Source organism: Physeter macrocephalus, chromosome 5 (assembly GCF_002837175.3).
Source record: "Physeter macrocephalus isolate SW-GA chromosome 5, ASM283717v5, whole genome shotgun sequence".
In the NCBI taxonomy this organism is placed as follows: domain Eukaryota; kingdom Metazoa; phylum Chordata; class Mammalia; order Artiodactyla; family Physeteridae; genus Physeter; species Physeter macrocephalus.
Window position 1 is genome coordinate 76498845 of NC_041218.1, and position 24009 is coordinate 76522853.

The window sequence follows — 24009 nt, forward strand, 5'->3', positions numbered from 1 at the left end:
TCCTGGAGAATGTTCCATGAGCACTTGAGAAGAAAGTGTATTCTGTTGTTTGTGGATGGAATGTCCTATAAATATCAATTAAGTCCATCTTGTTTAATGTGTCATTTAAAGCTTGTGTTTCCTTATTGATTTTCATTTTGGATGATCTGTCCCTTGGTGAAAGTGGGGTGTTAAAAGTCCTCTACTATGATTGTGTTACCGTCAATTTCCCCTTTTATGCTGGAGAGGGTGTGGAGAAAAGGGAACCCTCTTGCACTACCCTCTTGCACTGTTGGTGGGAATGTAAATTGATACAGCCACTATGGGGAACAGTATGGAGGTTCCTTAAAAATCTAACAATAGAATTATCATACGACCCAGCAATCCCACTACTGGGCATATACCCTGAGATAACCATAATTGAAAAAGGGTCATGTACCACAATATTCATTGCAGCACTACTTACAATAGCCAACACATGGAAGCAACCTAAGTGTCCATTGACAGATGAATGGATAAAGAAGATGTGGCACATATATATAATGGAATATTACTCAGCCATAAAAGGAAATGAAATTCAGTTATTTGTAGTGAGGTGAATGGACCTAGAGTCTGTCATATAGAGTGAAGTAAGTCAGAAAGAGAAAAAGAAATGCTGTATGCTAACACATATATATGGGATCTAAGAAGAAAAAAAAACAATAAATTGTTCTGAAGAACCTAGGGGCAGGACAGGAATAAAGACGCAGACGTAGAGAATCGACTTGAGGACACAGGGAGTGGGAAGGGTAAGCTGGGACGAAGTGAGAGAATGGAATGGATATATATGCACTACCAAATGTAAAATAGATAGCTAGTAGGAAGCAGCCGCATAGCACAGGGAGATCAGCTCTGTGCTTTGTGACCACCTAGAGGGGTGGGATAGGGAGAGTGGGAGGGAGGGAGACGCAAGAGGGAAGAGATATGGGAACATATGTATATGTATAGCTGATTCACTTTGTTATACAGCAGAAACTAACACACCATTGTAAAGCAATTATACTCCAATAAAGATGTTAAAAAAACAAATAAAATTTAAAAAAAGAAATGCATTTAGCTGAAGGTGATAGAAAAGTTGATTTACAGTGGCTTAAACAAATGGGAGTTTTTCACATATTAAAAAAATTCCAGGGGCTTCCCTCGTGGCATTGTAAAGCAATTATACTCCAATAAAGATGTTAAAAAAATAAATAAAATTTAAAAAAAGAAATGCATTTGGCTGAAGGTGATAGAAAAGTTGATTTACAGTGGCTTAAACAAATGGGAGTTTTTCACATATTAAAAAAATTCCAGGGGCTTCCCTCGTGGCGCAGTGGTTGGGAGTCCGCCTGCCGATGTAGGGGACGCGGGTTCGTGCCCCGGTCCGGGAGGATCCCACATGCCGCGGAGCGGCTGGGCCCGTGAGCCATGGCCGCTGAGCCTGCGCGTCCGGAGTCTGTGCTCTGCAACGGGAGAGGCCACAACAGTGAGAGGCCTGCGTACCGCACAAAAAAAAGAAAATTCCAGAGGTAGACCATTATCAGTGTTGCTTCAGGTAATTAGTGATCAGACCCCTAATCTCTCTACAACCTTCCGGTGTCCATACTTAGCATGTGTCCATTCACCCTCACACATTTTGCAGCCTGGTCACCGATGGATGCTACACCTTTAGATTCAGGCAAGAGAGAAGAATCTGTAGCAGCTGGAGTTTTCTCCTTTCATAACAAACACTGAAGTTTTCCTGGCAACCCCTTAAGCAAACTTAACTAAAGCACTTAACTTTCTTTAGCCAGAACTAGAGTGACCACACCTAGCTGCAAAGAAGGCAGGGAAACTGGAAAATGGGGTGATCATAATCAGCTTAGCCGGTCACAGTTCATCCCAGGGGGCTGGACACATTAACCCTCGTTTCCGAATCAGAGTTCTCTTACAAAGAAAGAAGGGAGAAATGTAAGGTACAATGGGTGGGGCTGGGTGATAGCCTTATTTCTTATCAATAGAGTAGACTTTTAAAAATCTAAATTTACTACAAATTTAAACCCATCATCCCTCTGAAGCTCATAGTTTATTGTACATAAACTCATAATTCACTCTGCAAAATTCACCTCCATTCCGTTTCATTAATTGCAAGTCTTTTCTTCTAGTTGCTACGGTCAGAAGCTCTGAAATCACCCTTGCCTTTTTGCTCGCATTCTCACACCCATATCCCATCCTTCAGAATAGTGGACTGGCTCTGACTTCAAAGTTCTTTCAGAATCCCAGCATTCTCACTACCTTCGCCTCGCCACGCTGAGCCAGGCCACCAGCATCTCTCCCCTGGAGTGCCGCCGTAGCCTCCACCGTCACCCCCAAGGTCCACTCCCCTTTGTGCAGCTGAGTGATGTTTTTTTAAAAATTAAGCCCATTCGTGTTACCACTCTCTCAGAATTCCTGGGTAACTAATTGTCTCACTCAAAGTACAGTCCAAAGGTTTTACCTGGCCTACAGGGCCCTCCGTGATCTGGCTCCTGGATACCTCTGTCCTTGCTTCGGCCACCTTCCCTCCTGTTCCATCTTCACTCTTCCTCACCCTGCAAGTCACTCTCCTACCTCATAATCTTTGCCTTTTTCCTCCGTGTGGCTCCCGCACTTCTTTCAGGTGCCTGCTAAAAGTTCTCCTTATCACACGGTTATCCCTGACCTCCCTACGTTAAACAGCATGCACCTTTCCCCCTACACGCGCACACACACACGCACACACACACACACAAACCTGTAGCTCTTTCCACTTCCTCTGCTTTATTATTTTTTGATAGCATTTATGATCACATGACACACACTTGCATATGTGCATATATGAACACATATACTTTTTTGTGGTCTTTTTTCCCTAACTAAAATATAAGCTCTCAAGAGCAGGAGCTTCATTTGTTTTCTGCACTGCTTGATCCCAAGCATATAGAATGGTCCCTGGCACATCATAGGTTCCAATATGTATTTGTTGAATGAATGAATGGGTGAGTTTTGGGAGCCTCCTGTGTTGAAAAAACATTCTGGAGCCCTTTGAAGACTCATTTTTCTTAGATCAGTGGAGAAATTCCACCGCTTCTAGTGGAGTTTATACCCGCTTCCATTTAAAGTGATAAGATCTAGGCAGTTTGAAGGGTTTACAGTTTATGAGGTACCTGAGGAAAAGAAAAAGTGCTGTTGAATTAGACTTACTTGAAGTAGAGACTGTCTGAAAGTTTTATCAAGGTAAAAGCAGGCTTTACCTTGTATCTCTAGCACACAGCAATGTCTTCCAAAGGCTTTATTTATTCATGATGATTTAGAAAAGGTGAGGAAATAATGGTTGAATAATGTTAACTAACAAAAAAAATACATATATGTGTGTATATATATATTTTTTAAAGAATTAATTGAAGATGTCAGACCTTTTCCTTTGAGGATAAATTCTTTCTGACTAGAACAGGAGACAGTTAACTTCTGAAAAACACCAAGACTGATGATTTTGTCTATATAGCATTGACCTGGAAGCTATACTCTCAACCATTCAGACTAATAAATCAGGCAATTTATATTTAATCATTAAGTAGCTCTGGAGCTGAACAGCTGTTCAAAATTAGAAATGGGTCACCCCAGCCAGGATGACATTACAGGCAATCTATAATGCATTAGAATAAAATTATAGTGATTTTTAACTGTCTAGAAATTTATTACAGGACATGTTCCAACTCTTAAACCCTTGTTAGCCAGTGTCAGTAATGATTTATGTTGCGTGGGTGGTATAGTGAAATTATTGACGATTTCAATTGCTGGTAAGTCTATGTTTAGTAAATCTTCAAATTTCAAAGCTGTTTTGGAGAATGAGGTGAGTGCCCTTTATTGTTTATCATCTACTAACCAAAGACAACAAAATTGGAGGAAAAGCAAATGAGAGATTCTTCTTCAAAATTAATGGATATATTATCTATAGCTGAAGAAGGAAAGTAATAAATTCTATAAAGAGGGCAAGGGAGTTGAAGTTCCCTAGTGTGTAATTATAGAGCTAACTTGGGGTGATCTTTATCGAGCAAAGCAGATGATCTTAAAATAGCTTTCATAACCATTGTCACCTGCTAGTTTCATTACCTCAGTGTTAGGGGTATTGTGATGGCTTACAGAGAACTGGCATTGCAGTCTGCTGTGACATACATTGTTTTTGCTTTCTGTGGTCTGTCTATCCTCTTTCATGAGTAAAGCTAAATTCCACAGGGTTCTTCATGGCTTGTACTATCAATTTGCTGGGGTTTTTTTTTCAGTTCCTATTAATTTACATGTTCTTAGAATGTGGTATTAACTTTTAGCATGCATTGAAACCAAATGAATTAGTGAAGTATTCTGCAGTTCAATCAATCCATAGATATTTATTGCAGTTTTAGTCAAATCCAATATTAAGGGCTCCACATACTTAACCTGGAAATCAGATTTTAAATGGCTAGCCAACTAGATATAAGGATTTGAACAGCATTCTCTGAGCATACTGTCTTCAAAGCTAGTGAAGTCCTCCTGGTTTCCATCTTTTTTACATGGGCTGTAAGTTCTTTCACTGATGGAGTGATTATACTATAAAAATAACCTGAGTTTAGTAACTACCAGCACTATTCTTTAATTTACAGAATCCTTGTTAGGTGGCTCTTTAAACTTTATGTTTTAATTAATTGACGACATAACTGGTGTTTGTCTTTTTCCTTTTTCTGTAATCAGCCCATGGCCCAAATGTTTAAGATAATGTTTGCTTAGGGTGGTGTAGTAACATTGCTGAAAGTCAGGAATGATGGAGAGCATCCAAGCTGCCATTAAAAATCCTAACATCACTCAGTCTTGGCCACAGCTCTTGGTCCTCTACTCCTAGAGGGAGAGGAGAGTGACTGTCAGCCTTTGAAGAAGGACCTCAGTCGTAATTAGAGTTCAGGCATCCAACAAAAAGGAGATGTTTAAAGATCTAATGTCATGTTGCCGTAAACTCCACTGAAGATACTATGAGAGCACCTTCATAGTGATGGGTCACAGGTATGAACGATTATCATGGTCATGCCATCCAGTCATGTTCTGTTCCTTCTCAAGGCTGTGCAGAGTGACCTAGACGTAAACTGAGGAATAAGGTAATTACAGTAAATGTTTCTTGAGTTGCTGCTCACCCTGCAGTTACATCGGAGTAATCTTATCTTTCAGTCCGAGAAGATTCGCTGGAGTCAGTCTGTTCAGTCCTTCGAAGCTCAAGAGAAGACGCTCTGTGGAGATGTTCTCCTTATGGCAGCATATGTGTCTTACGTTGGATCCTTTACACAGCAGTATCGCCAGGAACTGGTAGACTGCAAGTGGGTTCCCTTTCTTCGACAGAAGGTAAGATCAATTCCTAACCTTAGCCACATTTAGAAGCATCATACTGAAATTTCAGTAGTAAAAACAGTATATGTACCAGGCTTTTTTGTACCTCTGTAATCTCAACTGACTGGAAATTCTAGTATTGAAGGAGATGTTTCTTGTGTGTTGCAGTTTTTCTTATTTTAATGATGGTTTCAACCAGGAGATGGAAAATAGAAAAATTATTTGTATGAACCATAGAGATGTAGTTGGAAAACTGCTTTGAACAAAACTGTTAACTGAAATCAAATTTGGATTATCATGTTAGCATATAGCATGAAACTTTTTGTTTTGTTAATAATACTACAGGTTATTTGTTGAAAATCTTTTTCATGACTACTTTCAGGTGAAAAGTGTAGCACTTGTATATAAGTATAAAAATAACTTATCCTCAATTTGAAAATTCAAACCCATAAGCAAAATGAAATCATAGATTAAGGAGATTTCAAATCGTTTAATTTAAGATCATCCTTGTACAAAGGAGAAAACTGAGACACAGAAGTTTAAATGACTTGATAAGGTCATAAATGATAGGAAACCAGGCCACTGTTTTCTATGCTGCTCTGTGTTATCACACTTGATAAAAGTAGGTTCTTCACTTACATATCTAGCCGTTAAGAAATCCTAAATCTCTCTGTGTACTTTTGTTCTATGTTGGTAATTATGCCTCAATTTTCACAATAGTTTTCATGACATAAAGACATGCCAATGGAATTTCTGCAAATTAAATAAAATTAAATATTGAATATTTTGGAGAAAGCTTGTTATTAAAGGCATCCCATAATTAATAATTGTAAAAGAAAAATCCTTTTGTAACTAAATCGTTTAATATATCTGTAGTATCAAGCCATATTTTTATATGGAAGATTTTTAAAAAGAGGTTATCTGTATTACCCCCTGAATGTTCAGGGTTTTCTTTACATATTTCTGCCATAAAATATGCCTTTTATATAAGAGGATAAAGCATTCTGGTAATTTTGTCCACCTCCTACTGCATTGTGACTTTCAGAAGGTGTCAGCTGTCTAATTCTTCTCTCTTTTTTGTCAGTCTCATCTTCTCCAAACTTTAATCCTCTACATAGGTATCTTGGTCTGGGTTGCCCTATGACTACTTCAGATTGATGATTGTCCTCTTTTGTGGTCCTCTCTGCATTCTCCACCATCGATAAAGTTTTCTCATTCTTTCCGCAGTTATAGGGAAATTCACTTCCTGATGTGCAAACTGTTGAATGTCACATTGTCTTCTTATTGTTACAATTACTCTTCACTTTGGATCATGTAATAGTATTAGGCATGAACTTAGGCTATCAGTCATTTTGCATTTTTTAAATTGAAAACTTGCCTTCTCAAATTTGTTTTAAAATTGAGTCTTAATTGCTGGTATTGCATTCTTTAGTGTATGTGTTTCTGGGAAGTTTCCCATCAATCGATTTATATGTTCCCATTGACTTAAAATTCCAAATGTGGAGTTCCATGAAGATAACATTCTCTTTTGAAGAATAAAATAAAATTAATTGACTTATCCAAACATTCTAAACATATAGCCAAAGCAAAAATGATAATTTTCTGATGCTCTATGCTAAACAAACATTCATTTTAACTCTGGGCCTGTGTTTCACTGTGGGCCCACAGTTCTCAAGACCCCCCGCCCATGTCTGTTTTCAGTCATCCCAATGCTCTATTCTTTCCTCTTGAGCATGTAGGCATCATGCTGAATGAGAAACAGACCTTCAAATGTGACCAGCTTACTCACACTCATCTCTGGGCATAGCTATGCTAAAGGAAGAAAGAGATTCCTAATTGTATAAATGACATCCTTTTGGAAGAGACTTTTCTGTCTCCAAGACCCGTGGCAGAAAGTGCTACATAAAACCTAAAAATTGTCTGTCCTATGGAATGGAGGTTTCCAGTTTCTGAGCTACTTACCTTCTACTCCTTCTAGATTCAGTCACAGCAAAGTGGAAAGACAGTCACATCTTTATGAACATGTGCCAGGGTCCAAGAGGAGCTGCAATTGCTTATTCATGTTAATTTTTTGATGAATTTTCCTTCAGCAGTGTTCCCTTATCCTGCCCTCCCAAGAAGCAACTCCTCTTACTGCTCCACAGTATATAGGGTATTTTCTTACCCTTTTGCTCTCCTGAGTACCTCTGGCTTGTCAGTTTGACTTGGGTGTCCTGGGGATTACAACAGTTTGTAAATTAACCAGTCAACAAGTGACTATGATTTATGTCATTTAAAACATCTCTAAACTAAGCATGTCATTTATTAACGACCTGTTGACATATTTAAGGTAACCTTGGAGAGAAAACTCTTATAAAGTAAAACAGCAGTCCTTAATGTGTTCCTCGAAATGAAGGCTTTATATTCTAAGTGCATCAAAACTCCAAAATCTAACGAACAAATTTAACTCAGTTCAAGTCAGAATTTCAAGGGCAATTATATTTTAACTTGACCCAGTGATTCTGAAGTTTGCTGGAAGAATATATTTTTAACAACACCAACATAATTTTGGAATAGAACGGGAAGAGGGCACTTGTCCTTCAAGATATTAAAATATATTCTAGGGCTTCCCTGGTGGCGCGGTGGTTGCGCGTCCGCCTGCCGATGCAGGGGAACCGGGTTCGCGCCCCGGCCGCAACAGAGGGAGGCCCGCATACCAAAAAAAAAAAAAAAAAAAAAAAATACTTAAAATATATTCTAAAGCTAAAATAATTACAACAAAGTGGTTCTTCAAGGGAAGTAGAAAACGAGAATAGAATAGAGTTCAGAAGCATTTAAGGATGTAGAGAGATATTTGATATATTTAATGTATGATAATGCATAAACTCCCACAACTGCGTCTATCACCTCCCAACATTTCTACTCATATACTGTCTTCCCTCCTGATGCTGTAAGATGATACTTCTATTTAAGGCCAGCTGTTTGGGTTGTATTCTACTTTCCATCACCTTTCCCTTCCTTGAGGACAATTCTAGACAACTTTTCCCCTCTTTGTCATCAGAAATTTTTCTGTCTCAACTAATTCATTACTAGATCATTCCCACCAGCATTCAAACGTACCGTTATTTCAGTTATTCCTCGCATTAAAAAAGAATATACCAGTGAATTTCTCTTTGACGACCCTGCCCCTCCAGCTACTCCTTCATTTTTCTGCTCTCATTTACAGTCATCACTTCAGAAGAGGAATGTACATTCACTGTCTGTAAATCCTCTCTCCATATTTCTGAGTCACTCCAGACAGGCTTTTGTCCCCACCACTCCACCAAAATGCCTCTTGTCAGATTTTGCTACCACGTTGCTAAGTTGAGTGGTTTGTTCTCCAGTCTCATCGTACTTAACTGAATTTGATGCACTTGAGCACTCCATCGTCCCATAAATACTTGTTTCACTTGATTCTAAGGGATCACCCTCCCCCCATCTTCCTTATACCTCACTGGTCAATTTTTCTCAGACTTCTTTTTTGATTTTTTTTTCCTCTTCTCCCCAATCTCTTAATGTTGAAATGACCCAAACTTCAGTCTTTGAACTGCTTTTTACTAGGTTCATGGCTTTATTTATGTATTTTTTTATTCTTTTTTTTTTAATTGAAGAATAGTTGATTTACAATATCGTGGTAATTTCAGGTGTACAGCACAGCGATTCAGATATATATATATTCCTTTTTGATTACTTTCCCTTTTATTACAAAATATCAAGTATAGTTCCCTGTGCTAAGGTTCATGGCTTTAAATGCCACCTGGATACCACTAACTCCTGCAGCCCAGACAATGGCATCTTCACTTCTGTGTCTGAAAGATGTCTCAAATATAGAACATCCCAACTGAAATCCTGGTCTTCCCCCTAAAACTTCTTCTACCTACGTATTCCTGGTTTGGTTAATGGTAGGCCCATCCTTTTGTTAGCTCAGGCTTGAAAACCCTGGAGTCATTTTGATGTCACTCTTTTTCTGACACCCACATCCAGTCCATCTAGGAAATTCTGTAGGCTGCACCTTTAAAATATATTCAGAATCTGACCACTTTTCACCACCTTCACCGCTTCCATCCTGGGCTAAGCCATCATCTTTCTCTTCAGTTAGTGTGAAAACCTCCTAACTGGTTTCCCTGCTTCTACATTCGTGGCTTCTCTCCAAAATCAGAGCTCAACGTATCAGCCAGTGTGACCCTTTAAAAATGCAAGTCAGATTAAGTGAGTTTTCTTCTAAAATCCCTCTAATGACTCCCCATCGCACTCAGAGCAAAAGCTAGAAATGCTCCAGAGGCTTATAAAACCCTATGTGATTTGGCCCTGTTATCTCTCTTTGTCTCATTACCTGTTATGCATTTCCTCACTACTCTGCTCTAATCACACTGGCCACCTTCCTTGAATATGCCAGATATGCTGCAGCCTCAGGACCTTTGCACTAGCCGTTTCTTCTGTCTTGAAGTACCTTCCCTGAGGACATACATTGTCCCACTCCCTTCCATCAGTCAGGTCTTTGTTCAAACAACAGCTTCAAATCCCTAGATGTGACTACAACCTTCAACCCTCAGCATGCCTCTTTCTGCTCCATATTTTTCACCATAACATTTATTACTTTCTAATATGGTATCTCATTTATAAACTTGTTATGGTTAATATCTTTTCCCTCCCCCAGAGAAAATGTAAGATCCATGGAAGCAAGTATTTTGCATGTTTTGTTCACTGTTCCATCCTAGAATGGTGCCTGGAGCATTGTGGATGTTCAGTATTCCTTTTCATTGAGATATAATTTGTATACCCTACAATTCACCCATTTAAAGAATACAATTCAGTAGTGTTTAGTGTATTCATAGAGCTGTGCAACTGTCATCACAGTCAATTCTAGAGCATTTTCATCACTCCCAATATAAACCTTACACCCATTAGCTATCAACCCCAGTCACCCCATTCTTACTGGAACTTATACAACCACTAATCTATTTTATGTCTCTAAAGATTTCCCTGTTTGGAACATTTCATATGAATGAACTCATAAAATATGTGGTGTTTTATGACTGACTTCTTTCACTTAGCACATTTTTAAGGTTCATTCATGATGTAGCCTGTGTCAGTATTTCACTCCTTTTTATGACTGAATAATATTCCTTAGATGGATATACCACATTTCATTTATCCATTCTTCAGTTGATGGGCAATTTTGTTGTTTCTACTTTTTGATTATTTTGAATAATGTGGCTGTGAACATTTGAATTATTCATGTACAAATTTTTTGTGTGGACATGTTTCATTTCTCTTTGGTACATACCTAGGAGTGAAATTTTCTAAGCTGTATGGTAACTCTATGTTTAATCTTCTGAGGAACTACCAGACTACCAATACATATTTTAAAATAAATATGTGCTTAAATGTACATGGTGTATCAGTGGGGGAAGTAATGGATTATTCAATAAATGGTGCTAGAACAACTGACCAACCATTTGGGCAGAAATACAGCTAGGGCTCTCCTTCATGGCTTCATGTTAAATAAAAAGAGTTCCTGGGGCTTCCCTGGTGGCGCAGTGGTTGCACGTCCGCCTGCCGATGCAGGGGAACCGGGTTCGCGCCCCGGTCCGGGAAGATCCCACATGCCGTGGAGCGGCTGGACCCGTGAGCCATGGCCGCTGAGCCCGCGTGTCCGGAGCCTGTGCTTCGCAACGGGAGAGGCCACAACAGAGGAAGGCCCGCATACCACAAAAAAAAAAAAAGAGTTCCAAGTGCTTTAAGTGTTAGAATGTTAAATAACTTAGAAAATGTAGATGAACTGATGTATAATTATAAAATGGACAATACAGGTGAACATTACAGAATTAGCGAGGGGCCATATTATAACCCCATGTAATAAACTAAGAAAAGAAGTTTGAACTTAATCCGAGGCATGGGGAGTCATTGAAGGATTTTAAGCAGGTCTGTGACATGATCAGATTATTCATTTGGAAGCTCACACTGGCCACAGAGGGAACAGGACTTCGAGGGGGAAGAGACTGTTGTTATCTGTTAGAATGACAGTCCAGAAGACAATGAACTGAGCAAAGTGATGACAGTAGACGTGGCAAGCCAGGGAGTGATTCCAGAGGGGCCAAGGAAGAAGAGTTGATGAAACAATGCAATGGATTGATGGGGAGAAAGTAAATATATGAAGATGCTATTCCCTCAGATTAAAATTAGTTTGAGAGGACTTCCCTGGTGACGCAGTGGTTAAGAATATGCCTGCCAATGCAGGGGACACGGGTTCGAGCCCTGGTCCGGGAAGATCCCACATGCTGCGGAGCAACTAAGCCTGTATGCCACAACTACTGAGTCTGCGCTCTAGAGCCCGTGAGCCACAACTACTGAGCCCGAGTGCCACAATTACTGAAGCCCATGTGCCTAGAGCCTGTGTGCTCCTCAAGAAGAGAAGCCACTGCAATGAAAAGCCCATGCACCGCAACGAAGAGTATCCCTCACTCGCTGCAACTAGAGAAAGCCCTTGTGCAGCAACGAAGACCCAACACAGCCAAAAATAAATAAATAAAATAAAAATTTTTTTTAATTAAAAAAATATTTCAAAGGAATTTGGGGGCTTTAGAAAGTGATGATGTTGCATTATTTAAAATATATGTATGTAAGCACATTTAAGTAAGATTAAAATATGGATAAGGCTTAAAAAGAAGAAAATACAATACAATTAGTTTGAGAGAAAAGACAAAGAGTTTGGTTTTAGAAACATTGCAGTGTCTCTGAAACATTCAAGTGTCAGTAACCAGTAGAGAGCTGGACAAGAGTGTTATTGGATGGGAGTCATATCTGGGAGTCATTGATGTAAGGTAGTTCTTGGAACTATAGGTGTGTGAGATCTTCTAGGTAAGAGGTTTAGAGTAAAGGGAGCTGAGTCAGTGCTGACATGTAAATAGGAAGTCGAGGAAGTTGAAGAAGGCACAGTCAGAGACTGGAGAAGCCCCAGGCAAGAATGGTGTCATAGGAGTTAAGAGTAGAAACATGGGGATGGTCAGTGATGCCAAAGCCATAGAGACAAGTGAGAAAAGAACTAAGAACTAAAGGTGTCCTCAGACTTGGAAATGTAAAGGTCTTTTGTGACCACGAAGGTGTAACGAGCCAGAAGCTGAAGCCGGATTGCAATGAGTTATTCAGGAAGTGAGGAAAGTAGGCAGAAAAAGCAGATTGTTCTTGTAGGAATTTGCCTGTGAAGAGAAGGAGATGAACAGAAGTGCCTAGTTAGAGACATGAAGTAAGTGAAGGGTTTGTTTTTTCAGTATGAATGAGACTAGAGCATGTTTCTATGCTTCCAGAGAAGGGATGGAAAAGGAATTGCTGATGATAAAAGGGGGAAGAGGCCTGATCCATCAGAAATTGGGAAGAAGGGATCAGAATAGAGGAAAATGGAATGACCCTCAGGTAGAAGACGCAAGACTCCTTCAACTTAGGTGGGAGGGAAGGAGACAAAGGTGGACACAGGCAGATACTGATACAGGGAAAGAAGGCTGATGTAGTCATAGCTGCTGGTCTCTCTTCTCTCAGGGAAGCAGGAAATTGCAGTGCCAGTTGGCCAAAGATAAGAAAATTGAGACTCAAAGAACGCTGTGAGGAGGGTGGTGAAAACATCAAAAATACCCATCGAGAGCAGTTGGAGAGTAGATGTTAAGTGTTGCCAAGCAGCTTTAGGAAACCAAAGATGAATTTGGAAAAGATAAATTTGTAGTCACAGTAATAAAGCTTTCATCAGCAATACTCACAGTCTGGGAGCAAAAAGAGAAGACAGAGAATGTTTATTTCAACCAGGGTACAAGATTTATAGGCAGATAAGCCAGAAGGAAAAGAAGACAGGGACGGTCGTGTGACAGTCAGAAAAATGATTAAGGAAAGGAAGGCTCTATTTAGGTTCGGTAGAGATGTGAGTGTAGTTAAAAGTTAATGGTTACAGTGTTTGTTGCAGCACTATTTACAGTAGCCAGGACATGGAAGCAACCTAAGTGTCCATCAACAGATGAATAGATAAAGAAGATGTGGCACACACATACAATGGAATATTACTCAGCCATAAAAAGAAACGACACTGAATTATTTATAGCGAAGTGGATGGACCTAGAGTCTGTCATACAGAGTGAAGTAAGTCAGAAAGAGAAAAATAAATACCATATGCTAAACGCATATATGTGGACTCTAAAAAAAAAAGTGGTTCTGATGAACCTAGGGACAGGACAGGAATAAAGACGCAGACATAGAGAATGGACTTGAGGACACAGGGAGGGGGAAGGGTAAGCTGGGACGAAGTGAGAGAGTAGCATTGACATATATGCACTATCAACTGCAAAATAGATAGCTAGTGGGAAGCAGCCGCATAGCACAGGGAGATCAGCTCGATGCTTTGTGACCACCTAGAGGGTTGGGATAGGGAGGGTGGGAGGGAGACGCAAGAGGGAAGAGATACGGGGATATATGTATACGTACAGCTGATTCACTTTGTTATACAGCAGCAACTAACACAACATTGTAAAGCAATTATATTCCAATAAAGATATTTTTTTAAAGTGGTTAAACATATGATAGAGTTTCTCAGAAAACTAAATGTAGAATTACCATATAACCCAACAGTTCCACTCTGGGGAATCTACTACCCAGAGGAAGTAAAAGCAAGGACTCAAACAGATACTTGTATATTTGTTAATAGCAGCATTATTCACAATAGCCAAAATGTAGAAGAAATCCAAATGTCCATCAACAGATGAATGGATAAAGAAAATGTAGCATATACACACAGTGGAATATTATTCAGTCGAAAAATGGAAGGAAATTCTAACACATGCTACAACTTGGATGGACATTGCAGATGTTAAGTGAAATAAGCCAGTCATAAAAGAACCAGTATTGTATGATTCCACTTATATGAGGTACCTAGAATTGTCAGCTTCATAGAAAAAGAAAGTACCATGGTAACTTCCAGGGGTTGGGGGTAGGGGGTAATGGCAGTTACTGTTTAATAGGTATGGGGTTTCAGCTTGGGGAGATGAAAATATTCTGGAGATGGATTGTAGTGGTGGTTGCACAACAATGTGAATGTACTTAATATCACTGAACTGTACACATTAAAATGACAAATTTTATGATATGTATGTTTTGCCACAATGAAAAATAGGTGGTGGGTAAAGGACTGGATGTCTTAATGCTATTGGTAAGAGTAAATATTATGTTTAAAGGTGTGAGAGAGGTATAGATAATCACAGTTAAAGAATTGGGTATTAGATGTTTAGATTTCAATAATGAAACAGTTTCAGATTATTACAAGGTCTGGGTTAGCATTTCCATCTAAAGAAGGAGATGGTGTAATACCCTCCCAAAATATACCAACATCATTGAGGGTGTGGGGTGTGCAAGGGAGACTAGGCATAGGGGTGTTGTGTGATCTTCCCAGCGGGTTCTGATGTTTTCCCCTTCCTCTGTCTCCTCCCCCAGAATGCTAGAGTGGAAAGGAAATGTAGAGCTTTGGCATGAAGGATGTCAAGGCTGGAGAGTGGATTCATCATCTCCATGAGCACTGAGGTTGTTAGAGATTGACAGCCAAACTTGGAAAGTGAGAAGGACCAATGGCTAAGGCTTTAATATGAGGAGGATACATAGAGGATTGTAGAGTTAGACTCCATGGGCCTCAGAGGTGGCATTTTTCCTCAAGGACGGAAGAGCTGTGGTCTTGGAATGATGTGCAGGGGAGTAAGAAGAATGACCACTGTTACCCACACACATTTTTTCAGTAATAGGAATATTAAGAAAATGAACTGTCTACTTAAGAAAGCCCTCAAGGGAAGTGAGACCCTAGGACATTGCTTCTTGGACTCCAGCTTCACTCCAGTTTAAATCATGTGGGAGTGAACTTTGAAAACATATAGATGCCAATTGAAGTTGAATCATTAGAGATTGGGGGGCGGGGTATGTTGGCAGCTTTGAAAGCTCTCATGTGATTCTAATATACAGCCTGGGATTGAGAGCCACTGCCCTAGTGAAGATCTGGGTTTTAGTTGAGACAAGCAGGTAGAACAAGAGAGTTTGGCCCAAATAGGACTAGGATACTATAGGACGTGCGGGAACAATTGTCAGAAAGTGTGACAGTGGGGGCATGAGTTTGGAGGATGGCATGGGGAAGAAGCAGAGCAGTGTGGTGGTAACTGAAAAGGACAGGGATAGTGGGCATACGTGGCCTTGAGGGTCCCAATAAAATTGTTACCCAAAATTGTTTCCAAAGTTATGGTCTGGTATTATACATGGAGTTAACCTTTCTAAGCCTCAATGTCCTGAGCAAAAGGAGAGTGAGAGAGACATCTACTTGGCAGAACTCCTGTAAGAGTTAAGTGAGGCAATGAACAGAGTGAAAGTATATGAGTAAATTTTGTAAGCCCTTAAAACCTTACAAATACTGGTTGTTTTGTTACCGTCATATTAAAAGAAACTGGGAGTCTTACCTCATCAGGAAGTTCCCTTTTATCCTTTGGAATATACCACTTGGTCAGCTCTCAGAGGATCCTAATAGGCGTTTGGTGTTAGGATTAGTCTAGCTTGGCTCAGGGTATGTGCTTCCAGCCTGTTCTTTTCCCTCTAGTAAAACTTCTTAAGAGGGGAGGCTGTTTCCCTTTTTTTTCAGCTCCATCCTGACTGACAGCATGCTGCACTATTTAATGAAGCAATTAGATGGATTCTCACTGAATTGCTAGGCTGACTTTGGACTCCCTCTTTGCACTTGGTTTCTGTTTTTGCAGACTCCTTCAGGGAATTCTGCAAAGAAGAGTGGATTAAAAAGAAGATAACATATGAATTGAGGTTTATTTTCCCCAGTCTAAACCTAGGTTCAAATTACTGTGAAAGTGATAACTGTATTGCAACTATCAAAAAATTTTTTGATGAAAAAATTTCTCTGTGTCACGCAACTGCCTATTTGAACATCATACTGTAAAGCAAATATCCTAAACTTTGTTTCTAAAAATTTAAGTCTCAGTGTATTTTACAGTATTTATGATATTCTATAGTGTGAGTTACCTGCTTTGTTTCCCCTACTAGGTTAAAGTGGCCATTAACAAAGGGGGACTTCTCTTTGATCCCCTGAACTGTACTCTGTACACAGTGGGTGCTCAAACAATTCAAATTGTTGAATTTGGACACAAGATCTACACGCTTACTCTTTATAGCATCAGAAATTAAAGTTATTTTAAGCCTCTAGTTGTTTCAAGTTCTTTGTATTAAGTAGAAGTTAAATTAAAGCCATGGAGTTCTTGTTAATAAGAGGATGCTTATTCTGTAAGATAGCGATTTGCTTGTAGAGTCAGATACCAAGGATGCTTGCTCCTATCAGTAGGAGGTAGAGTTTGATTTATTTATAAGATACCATTGTCAGTAGGAACAGTAGACATATTATGCTAACTTTTCCGATACTAACCTTACGTTGCATCCCAGCTTTATTGTGGGAATTCTTCCACCATTCTGTTTGCTGAAGCTTTGTGGGCAACCAAGAAATCAAACCCCTACTGCTGCTACAGCCTCCCCTGCCTACTTCATCCAGGTCGGGCTCTTACTGCCCTCTCTTATGGAGGCATGTTTCCATGTTAGCCACCCTACCCAGCCAGGGGACTAGTTCCTTATTCATCTTGCTGATCGTGGTGTCTCCACACATATGTAGGAGGTGCTCAATAAATGTTTAGTCGTTGATGACTGATCGAATAAATTCCTTAATAAATTCCTTTCTAGAATCTTATTTATTTTTTGTAAAATCAGTCCACTTTTGTAAAGAACTGATGCTTATCTTTAAAATAGGTTTCTAAAAAAAAAATAGGTTTCTTCTTTCTCTCTCTTTTAAAGGAGGCAAGTTTGGTTTTTTTTCTCTGTAAAAACAATTTTTTTTGAAGTATAGTTGATTTACAGTATTGTATTAGTTTCAGGTGTACAGCAAAGTGATTCAGATATTTTTTCAGGTGATTTTCCATTATAGGTTATTACAAGATATTGAATATTGTTTCCTGGGTTATACAGTAAATCCTTGTTCCTTATCTATTTTATGTAACATAGCGTGCATCTCTTAATCCCGTACTCCTAATTTATCCCTCCCCCCACTTTGTAATGCTTCTCTTCACAGTCGCACTGTAGACAGTTCCCTCTCAGAGGAGAGGCTGTAGTTGAAGTTGCTGGGTACCACCACAAGCTGACGGAGTTCCAGCAGACTGAATAGATTCCATGAACCCACCCCAGAGAGAGAAGTCATCTCTCTGTAGTGTTGATCTGTCGAAGAAAGATGAAATGTTGGAAGCAAGAGAGTGCAGTGTAGCATTGCTTATGTGGGATGATTACTCCACTGGGCAAATGTTATACATTTCTGTTGTCCTGCCATACTTGCTGGAGTCTAAATTCACTCTCACCTTGTTGGGGTTGCTGTAGGTGTGTATAGAGGGCAAAGTCCCTTTTGCTTGAAGCCAGATAGATGCAGGAACAAATCAGATGTTGGATGCTGCAGTTGACAGAATTCCAAGAGGTGAACAATGGGCTTATTGGGTCGAATTGTATTTCATGATGAGAGTGTTATTTGGCTTTTGAGAGTCAGGAGAATTTGTATGTGTTCTTTAGGCTTTGGTCTCTTGTTTTCTTGTCTGTTGTGCTCTGCCACACTGGCAGTTTATTGCCTTCAACTCTGATTTTAAAGGTCTCCATCCCAATAACTGAAGGCCTGGGCATGATTGCCATGTTGACGGATGATGCCACAGTTGCCACCTGGAATAATGAAGGACTGCCCAGTGACAGAATGTCCACCGAGAACGCTGCTATCCTAACACACTGCGAGCGCTGGCCCCTGCTGATAGATCCCCAGCAGCAGGGAATTAAGTGGATCAAGAACAAGTATGGAACTGACCTGAAAATCACACATGTGGGCCAGAAAGGGTATGTGAAACCTGAAGGGTTGACTTTCTGTTGAGCTGCCGGAAATGGGTCTGACTTTTACCAAGTCCTGGCATTTCTTAGACCTCTCTGCCACTTTGAAATGTGATAGTTTGGTACGACTTGTTTATCTGCCTGCTCACGTTTCCCATAAAGTATCTCTGTTGAAAGGGCATTACGTTGGGTGGCATCCACTTACCTGAAGAAGAAATTAGTTGGAAGGTTAGAACAAACACTGAATGTTTTCCTCTCACTGAATGTGAGAGGAAAAATTTCCTAAGGCCAAGAATGGAAATACAATGTATTATAATCCTTCTTTAGGACTTTGGCATATGGTAACCCAAGAATTGTCAGCTGCACCTATAGGTTTAATGATGGTTCCAGTTATATTCCTAAATATGTACTTCGCCTACAGTGGGCTTTTAACATGGCTCAGTTCCCAACAGAGTGCCTGAAGATAGTTTTTTAGTCAAGCTTTACATGTCACTTTTGAGAACTGAATCTACTCTTAGATTTTCTGTCCCTCGGTCCACATGACTGTGTTTTCTGGTAAGTAGAAAGCTCTCTGGTATGTAGTTGGTCTTCAGTTAATGTGGAATAAATAATTTTAGTCATACTGATACTTCACTTCACCCCTCCATCATCTTTTGACTTGTGAAATGGAATAAGGAATGTCTGTAGTCGTGCAGATAAATGGCCTCTTTGCTTATCTGAATACTTGGAGGAAATTATTTTTGAATAGGAGAGACTATTTTTGGAGAGTGGGAATGAAATAAAATGACAGTTCACCACTTTACATGACTGAATCTAAATGTTTAAAAAATGAAAATTTGATAACGCCACAAGGCAGTTAATATAATTTTTATTTTTTTTATCAAAAGAGGACCTATTGAGTAAATTTAAATTTATAATGTTTGGGTAGGTTACATTTATTTCAACCATGATTACTCTCAAAAGTAAGCAATTTTTACACGGACTCATTAGTTCACACTACTGAATTTCACCTGGAAAAATATAACTGAAATTTATCTCAAAATCTAATCTTTAATTTCCATGTATTCTAGTTGAAGAAAACCCTACTTTATAAAATATTTAATTTTCTCTAAGTTAGTTTGTTCCATCTAAAGTATTTACATTAAATGAAATACATTTGAGTATAAATAATTTTGAACGCTTTCCCTGTGCTTATTTACATTTTTTCTTGATTCTGACTGAACTTTAAGGTTTTTGAATGACATTGAAACCGCTCTGGCCTTTGGAGATGTCATCTTACTTGAAAACCTTGAGGAAACGATAGATCCAGTCCTTGATCCATTGCTTGGCAGGAACACAATTAAAAAAGGAAAGTAAGTATTATTGCATTTTTAACATACATTTTGTGCTACGTATGAGTTTGATCATCAGCGTCTATTTCTTGGCCTCATAATCAAGTGTAATCTATGGGAACATTCTTGGTGATATTTCTGAGTTTCCATTCCAAGCCTCCTGCATTCCAAGACCAAAGCAACCTTGACGTGATCCAGATGTTCAGACTATTTGTTTGGTGGATTTAGATTCATGTTACCCAATTCCTGATTTATAGACTCCAAAAATGCATTGTCACAAATCTGAGAATAAGTTCCTCCTTTATTAGTTGTTCCTTTATTAGCTCCTTTATTAGTTGAATGTTTTTCTACCTTCAGTACTTTGCAAAACACCTTTAGTATGTTTGCCTTAACTGCATATTGCTTATATCCTTATTTACTTAATATTTTTAAAAAACTATTTTAAATCCACTCTATTTTTTTTTTTTAACTCAGCCTTACCCCAAGTCATAGCATCTATGAAATCATGGGTTTACTGTGCTGGTTCTGTCTTTCCCTATACATTCAAAATATATATATAACCATTAGAAAGAAAAGAGTTCATTCGTGGACCCATAAGCTCATCCGCATACCAGCAGTGGCGGACTGGGCACACCCTTGGTGAACTCTACCTGATGTTCCAAATGTTGCCGTTCCCCTGGACACTGGCTCTCCAGGACATTCTCCCAGGGGCAGTGAAGCCGTTTCCAAGGGGGCATCACACACTTTCTATAAATGTGTAAAAGTTCAGATGCAGCACTTATGTCTCGGAGCCTGTGTGGGGCTCAGGGGAGATTGTGGCATTCCCACAGCTCTCTGTGCCTCTTCACTCAAGAAATCAACATTGACTAGGCTTATTTCACTGGATTTCCTTCTCTTTTTTTTTTTTTCTTCACAAAGGTGTAATTCAGAACTTCCCCAACACCCTTCTTCGATACCCACTCTTTGCCTCAAAGGTGTCTTGTCTCCCTTTTCATCACTAGATTATTCCTGTCAATTTTAAGTGGAAATAGGCCTATTTAAGGGTGACTAACTTCTATTTTGTAAAAAGTCTCTAACTGATTAGTATTTATTATACAACTCACCAACTAAATCCATTTACAGTGAGTGACAACTTATAATTGTTTAATAAACCAAAATTTACCCAGACATGCATTTAGAACAATCTAATAAGGCACTTGACAAACTGCAGCTCTAACATAAATATAATTGTAGCTGTGTCTGATGTGTTAAAAATACAGTGTAAAATCTTGAATGTCACTAAAGTGAAATCCTTGTTATTAAGGTTCTGACTCTATTATGAAGACCTACAAGTTTTGTCAGTGAAATAATATTCTCTTAGCTTTAACTTGGACCTTCAATAACACAATTTAGGTGTAAGAAATTTGGTTTCTCTCTCTCTCTGTATTTATGTGTGTGTGTATATATATATATTTTTTTTTTTTGATAATCTGAAATTTCCAGAGACTGATAAAGTTCAGTCCTGATTTTTTTCTCAGTGTGGATATAGTTAAGTGTAAGTGAGAATCCCAGAGGGTTTTTTTTTTATTTCAGAAACAAATTATTTTACATAAAGCATCAAATTCTTTATCACAAAATATCAAAGCAGAACAATTTATTCCAAATTAATAATATTTCCTGAATAAGTACTATTAGGCTTTATAGAATTGATCATATCACTGTAGCTTTTTTAAAAGGTCAAGAGAATTTTAAATGATATGTAAGAATATAATAAATGGTGTTTATTGCATGCAGTTGTTACCATAACAGTTTTAGCTCCTAAATTCTTATGTGTGGCAACAACCACTTTTATGAAGGTAAATTTAGATGTTTATCTCCAGTTTTTTTTTTTAGATGTTTTTAGAGTTTCTTTATTCAGAGAATCTGAGTCATTGCATATTCTGTTAGTCACTGAATAAACCTTCTCTGAGCACTGCTAGATGCCAGGCACTGTACTGGGGGCTGGAGGGAGATTCAAAGCATGATAAGGTACAGACCCTGCCCTTAAGGAAGCTACATTTCCTTAGGGGAAATTCAGACCTACAAACAGTAAAAGTAATACTTGCCATTGGTGTGGTGATAGAAGTATGCATGATAGGGAATCATCAGCTCCATAGTGGAGACCTGGGAAGGCTTTGTGGAAAAAATTGCATTTGATTACATTTACATTTAATGTGAGTTGAAAGGTGAGTGGGCATGTGTCAGACAGAAAAATGGAAGAAGAGAATTCTGGAACGAGAGAGCTAATACCAAATAGCAAAACACACAAAACAGCCCAACAGCTTTGGGGAACTGCAGTTAGGATTCAAATATGTAGAAAGTCCCATTTTGGGGGTGGGAAAGGGAGGTGTATGGACTGAGAGAGATGAGACTGGATTATCAGGACCCAGAATGTTGACATCCTTGTGTACCCACAGATGACCATAGTTTGGCCTTGGGTGATAATGCTTTTTCCCCAAAGACATTAAAGGGGTCCGTTCCTATCAGTAACACTAGTTGACAACAGCAGTGGTTTTTGACCAAAGGACCTTGCCTTCCTGGAGTAACACATCTGGAGTTTCCATATTTTCACTTGAAAATCATGAGAATAAGTCAGTGGGGAAGCTAGTGAAGACTCTTAAGCATGCTAGGAGTTATGAGATCAGATTTACGTTTTTGAAAGGACACTGTTGGCAGTGTGGAGTATTGATTGAAGGCACGTGGACCTAGAGCCAGGGTCCGTCCAATTAGCAAACAGTTGCAATAGTCCAGTTGAGACATGATACGAGCCTAAACTAAGCCAGCGACAGTAGATGTGGAGAGGAGAGAGCAAACCAAAGAATTCTCAAGGAGTTAATATCATCAGTTCATGGTCAATAATGGGATTTTGTTAGTAGGGAAAAGGACGGTTCAAGGGTGATTTCTGGTCTTCTGCCAGGTTAAATGATGGTATGGTTTATGGAGAGATGTGATATAGGAATAGGAGTAAGTGCAGGGGAAGAGGTAACTATTTCACTTATTAGACATTCAAAGATTGAGGTGCTACTTTAACAGTCATTCTCAAAAAGGAAGTCTAAGAAGCCATGGAGTATGTGAGTATGGAGCTTAAAATCTTGGCTGAGCATGTAGATTGGGGAACATCTCCATAGAGAGATGGTTAAGCATCGTAGAAGATGTGATTATCTATGGAGATGCTATATAGTCAGAACAGGGAACATTCACTTCACAGATGAGAAAAATGGGGCCTGAAAGAGCTTAGTCACTGTCTTCTTGGATGCTCAGGGCTATATGAAATTTAATGCATGGAAACCTAGCTTCTTAACGAGATTTTCCAAATACATAGGCACTACCATCTTTCAGTAGAATTCCTATGAATTCTCCTTTGCCAGTCTAACTCTTCCTACTCTTACATTCTTTTTTTCCCCTAAACTCTGTTTATTTTCTCATTTATGTTTTGTTTTCGTATCTGTACCTTACAGTGTAGTTTAGGCCATTCATTTCTTCATGATGACTGTAGTGATCCCTTTATATCCTTTCTCTACTTACTTCTCTCCAACCCAGAGAGTGCTTAAAATAATTTTTAAAATATTGCTTCTTTCATCACTCCCATTAAGAATTCTCTATTGTCAATTACTTTGAATTGAATTAAAGCTTTTCTGTGAAACCTGCAAAATACTTTACCTGTTTGATACTACTGAGTTTCCTTTTACCGACCTCATTTTTCCTACTTCACACAGATAATCCCCCTTTCTATAACATGCTATTTTATTTACCTTTCCTATCAATGCAAATCCCAAATTCACTTCATTTGGAATTTAACTGCTCTTCAGTCAATTAAATGGGAATTTAACTTTTCTGCATTTAATGCGTCCCATACATACTACATGCTATACTGTGTGACTGTCATTTTGCCTTTATATGTCATTCTTAAAATATGCTTAAATTCTCTCATATATCCTTATTAGATTACAAGTTCTCTATGGATAAGAGTCATACTATATGCCTTTAAAAATATGGTTAACTGAAATAAAAACAAAACAATAAAAACATAGACTTTTATTTCTGGCACTATGGCAGATTAGATATGTGAATACTGAAAAACAACTAAATATGTTAGTTACATTATTAAAAACACTTTTTGAAATGTATCACTCAGTTGACCAAAAAAAAAAAAAGTGTGACCAAAAAGCAGGAAATAGAAAGATAAGGAACACCAAAGCTGGTTTTTTCCTGAGGGTACCTGCTAAAACCTGATAATCTTGGGTTTCTGTTTTGATGGATGTACAGAGCTTGGACCAAGTCTAGGGCCGATTCAGGGTGTGGAGTCTGCTAAGAGATTCTTGCTTAATGCTAGAGCCTCAAGGGGCCATACCTTCTATTTAAGGGTAAATTTGTTAAA

At 38.8% G+C, this 24009-nt stretch overlaps 1 protein-coding gene across 1 annotated transcript in view; it reads left to right on the top strand.

Annotated features, from left to right (window-relative positions):
* Positions 1-24009, top strand: part of DNAH11 (dynein axonemal heavy chain 11) — a 326309-nt gene that overhangs the window by 238289 nt on the left and 64011 nt on the right. The window contains 3 exon segments of the mRNA XM_055085043.1: positions 5191-5361; positions 18056-18291; positions 19512-19634. Of these exon segments, the coding sequence (XP_054941018.1) occupies positions 5191-5361; positions 18056-18291; positions 19512-19634 (530 nt within the window).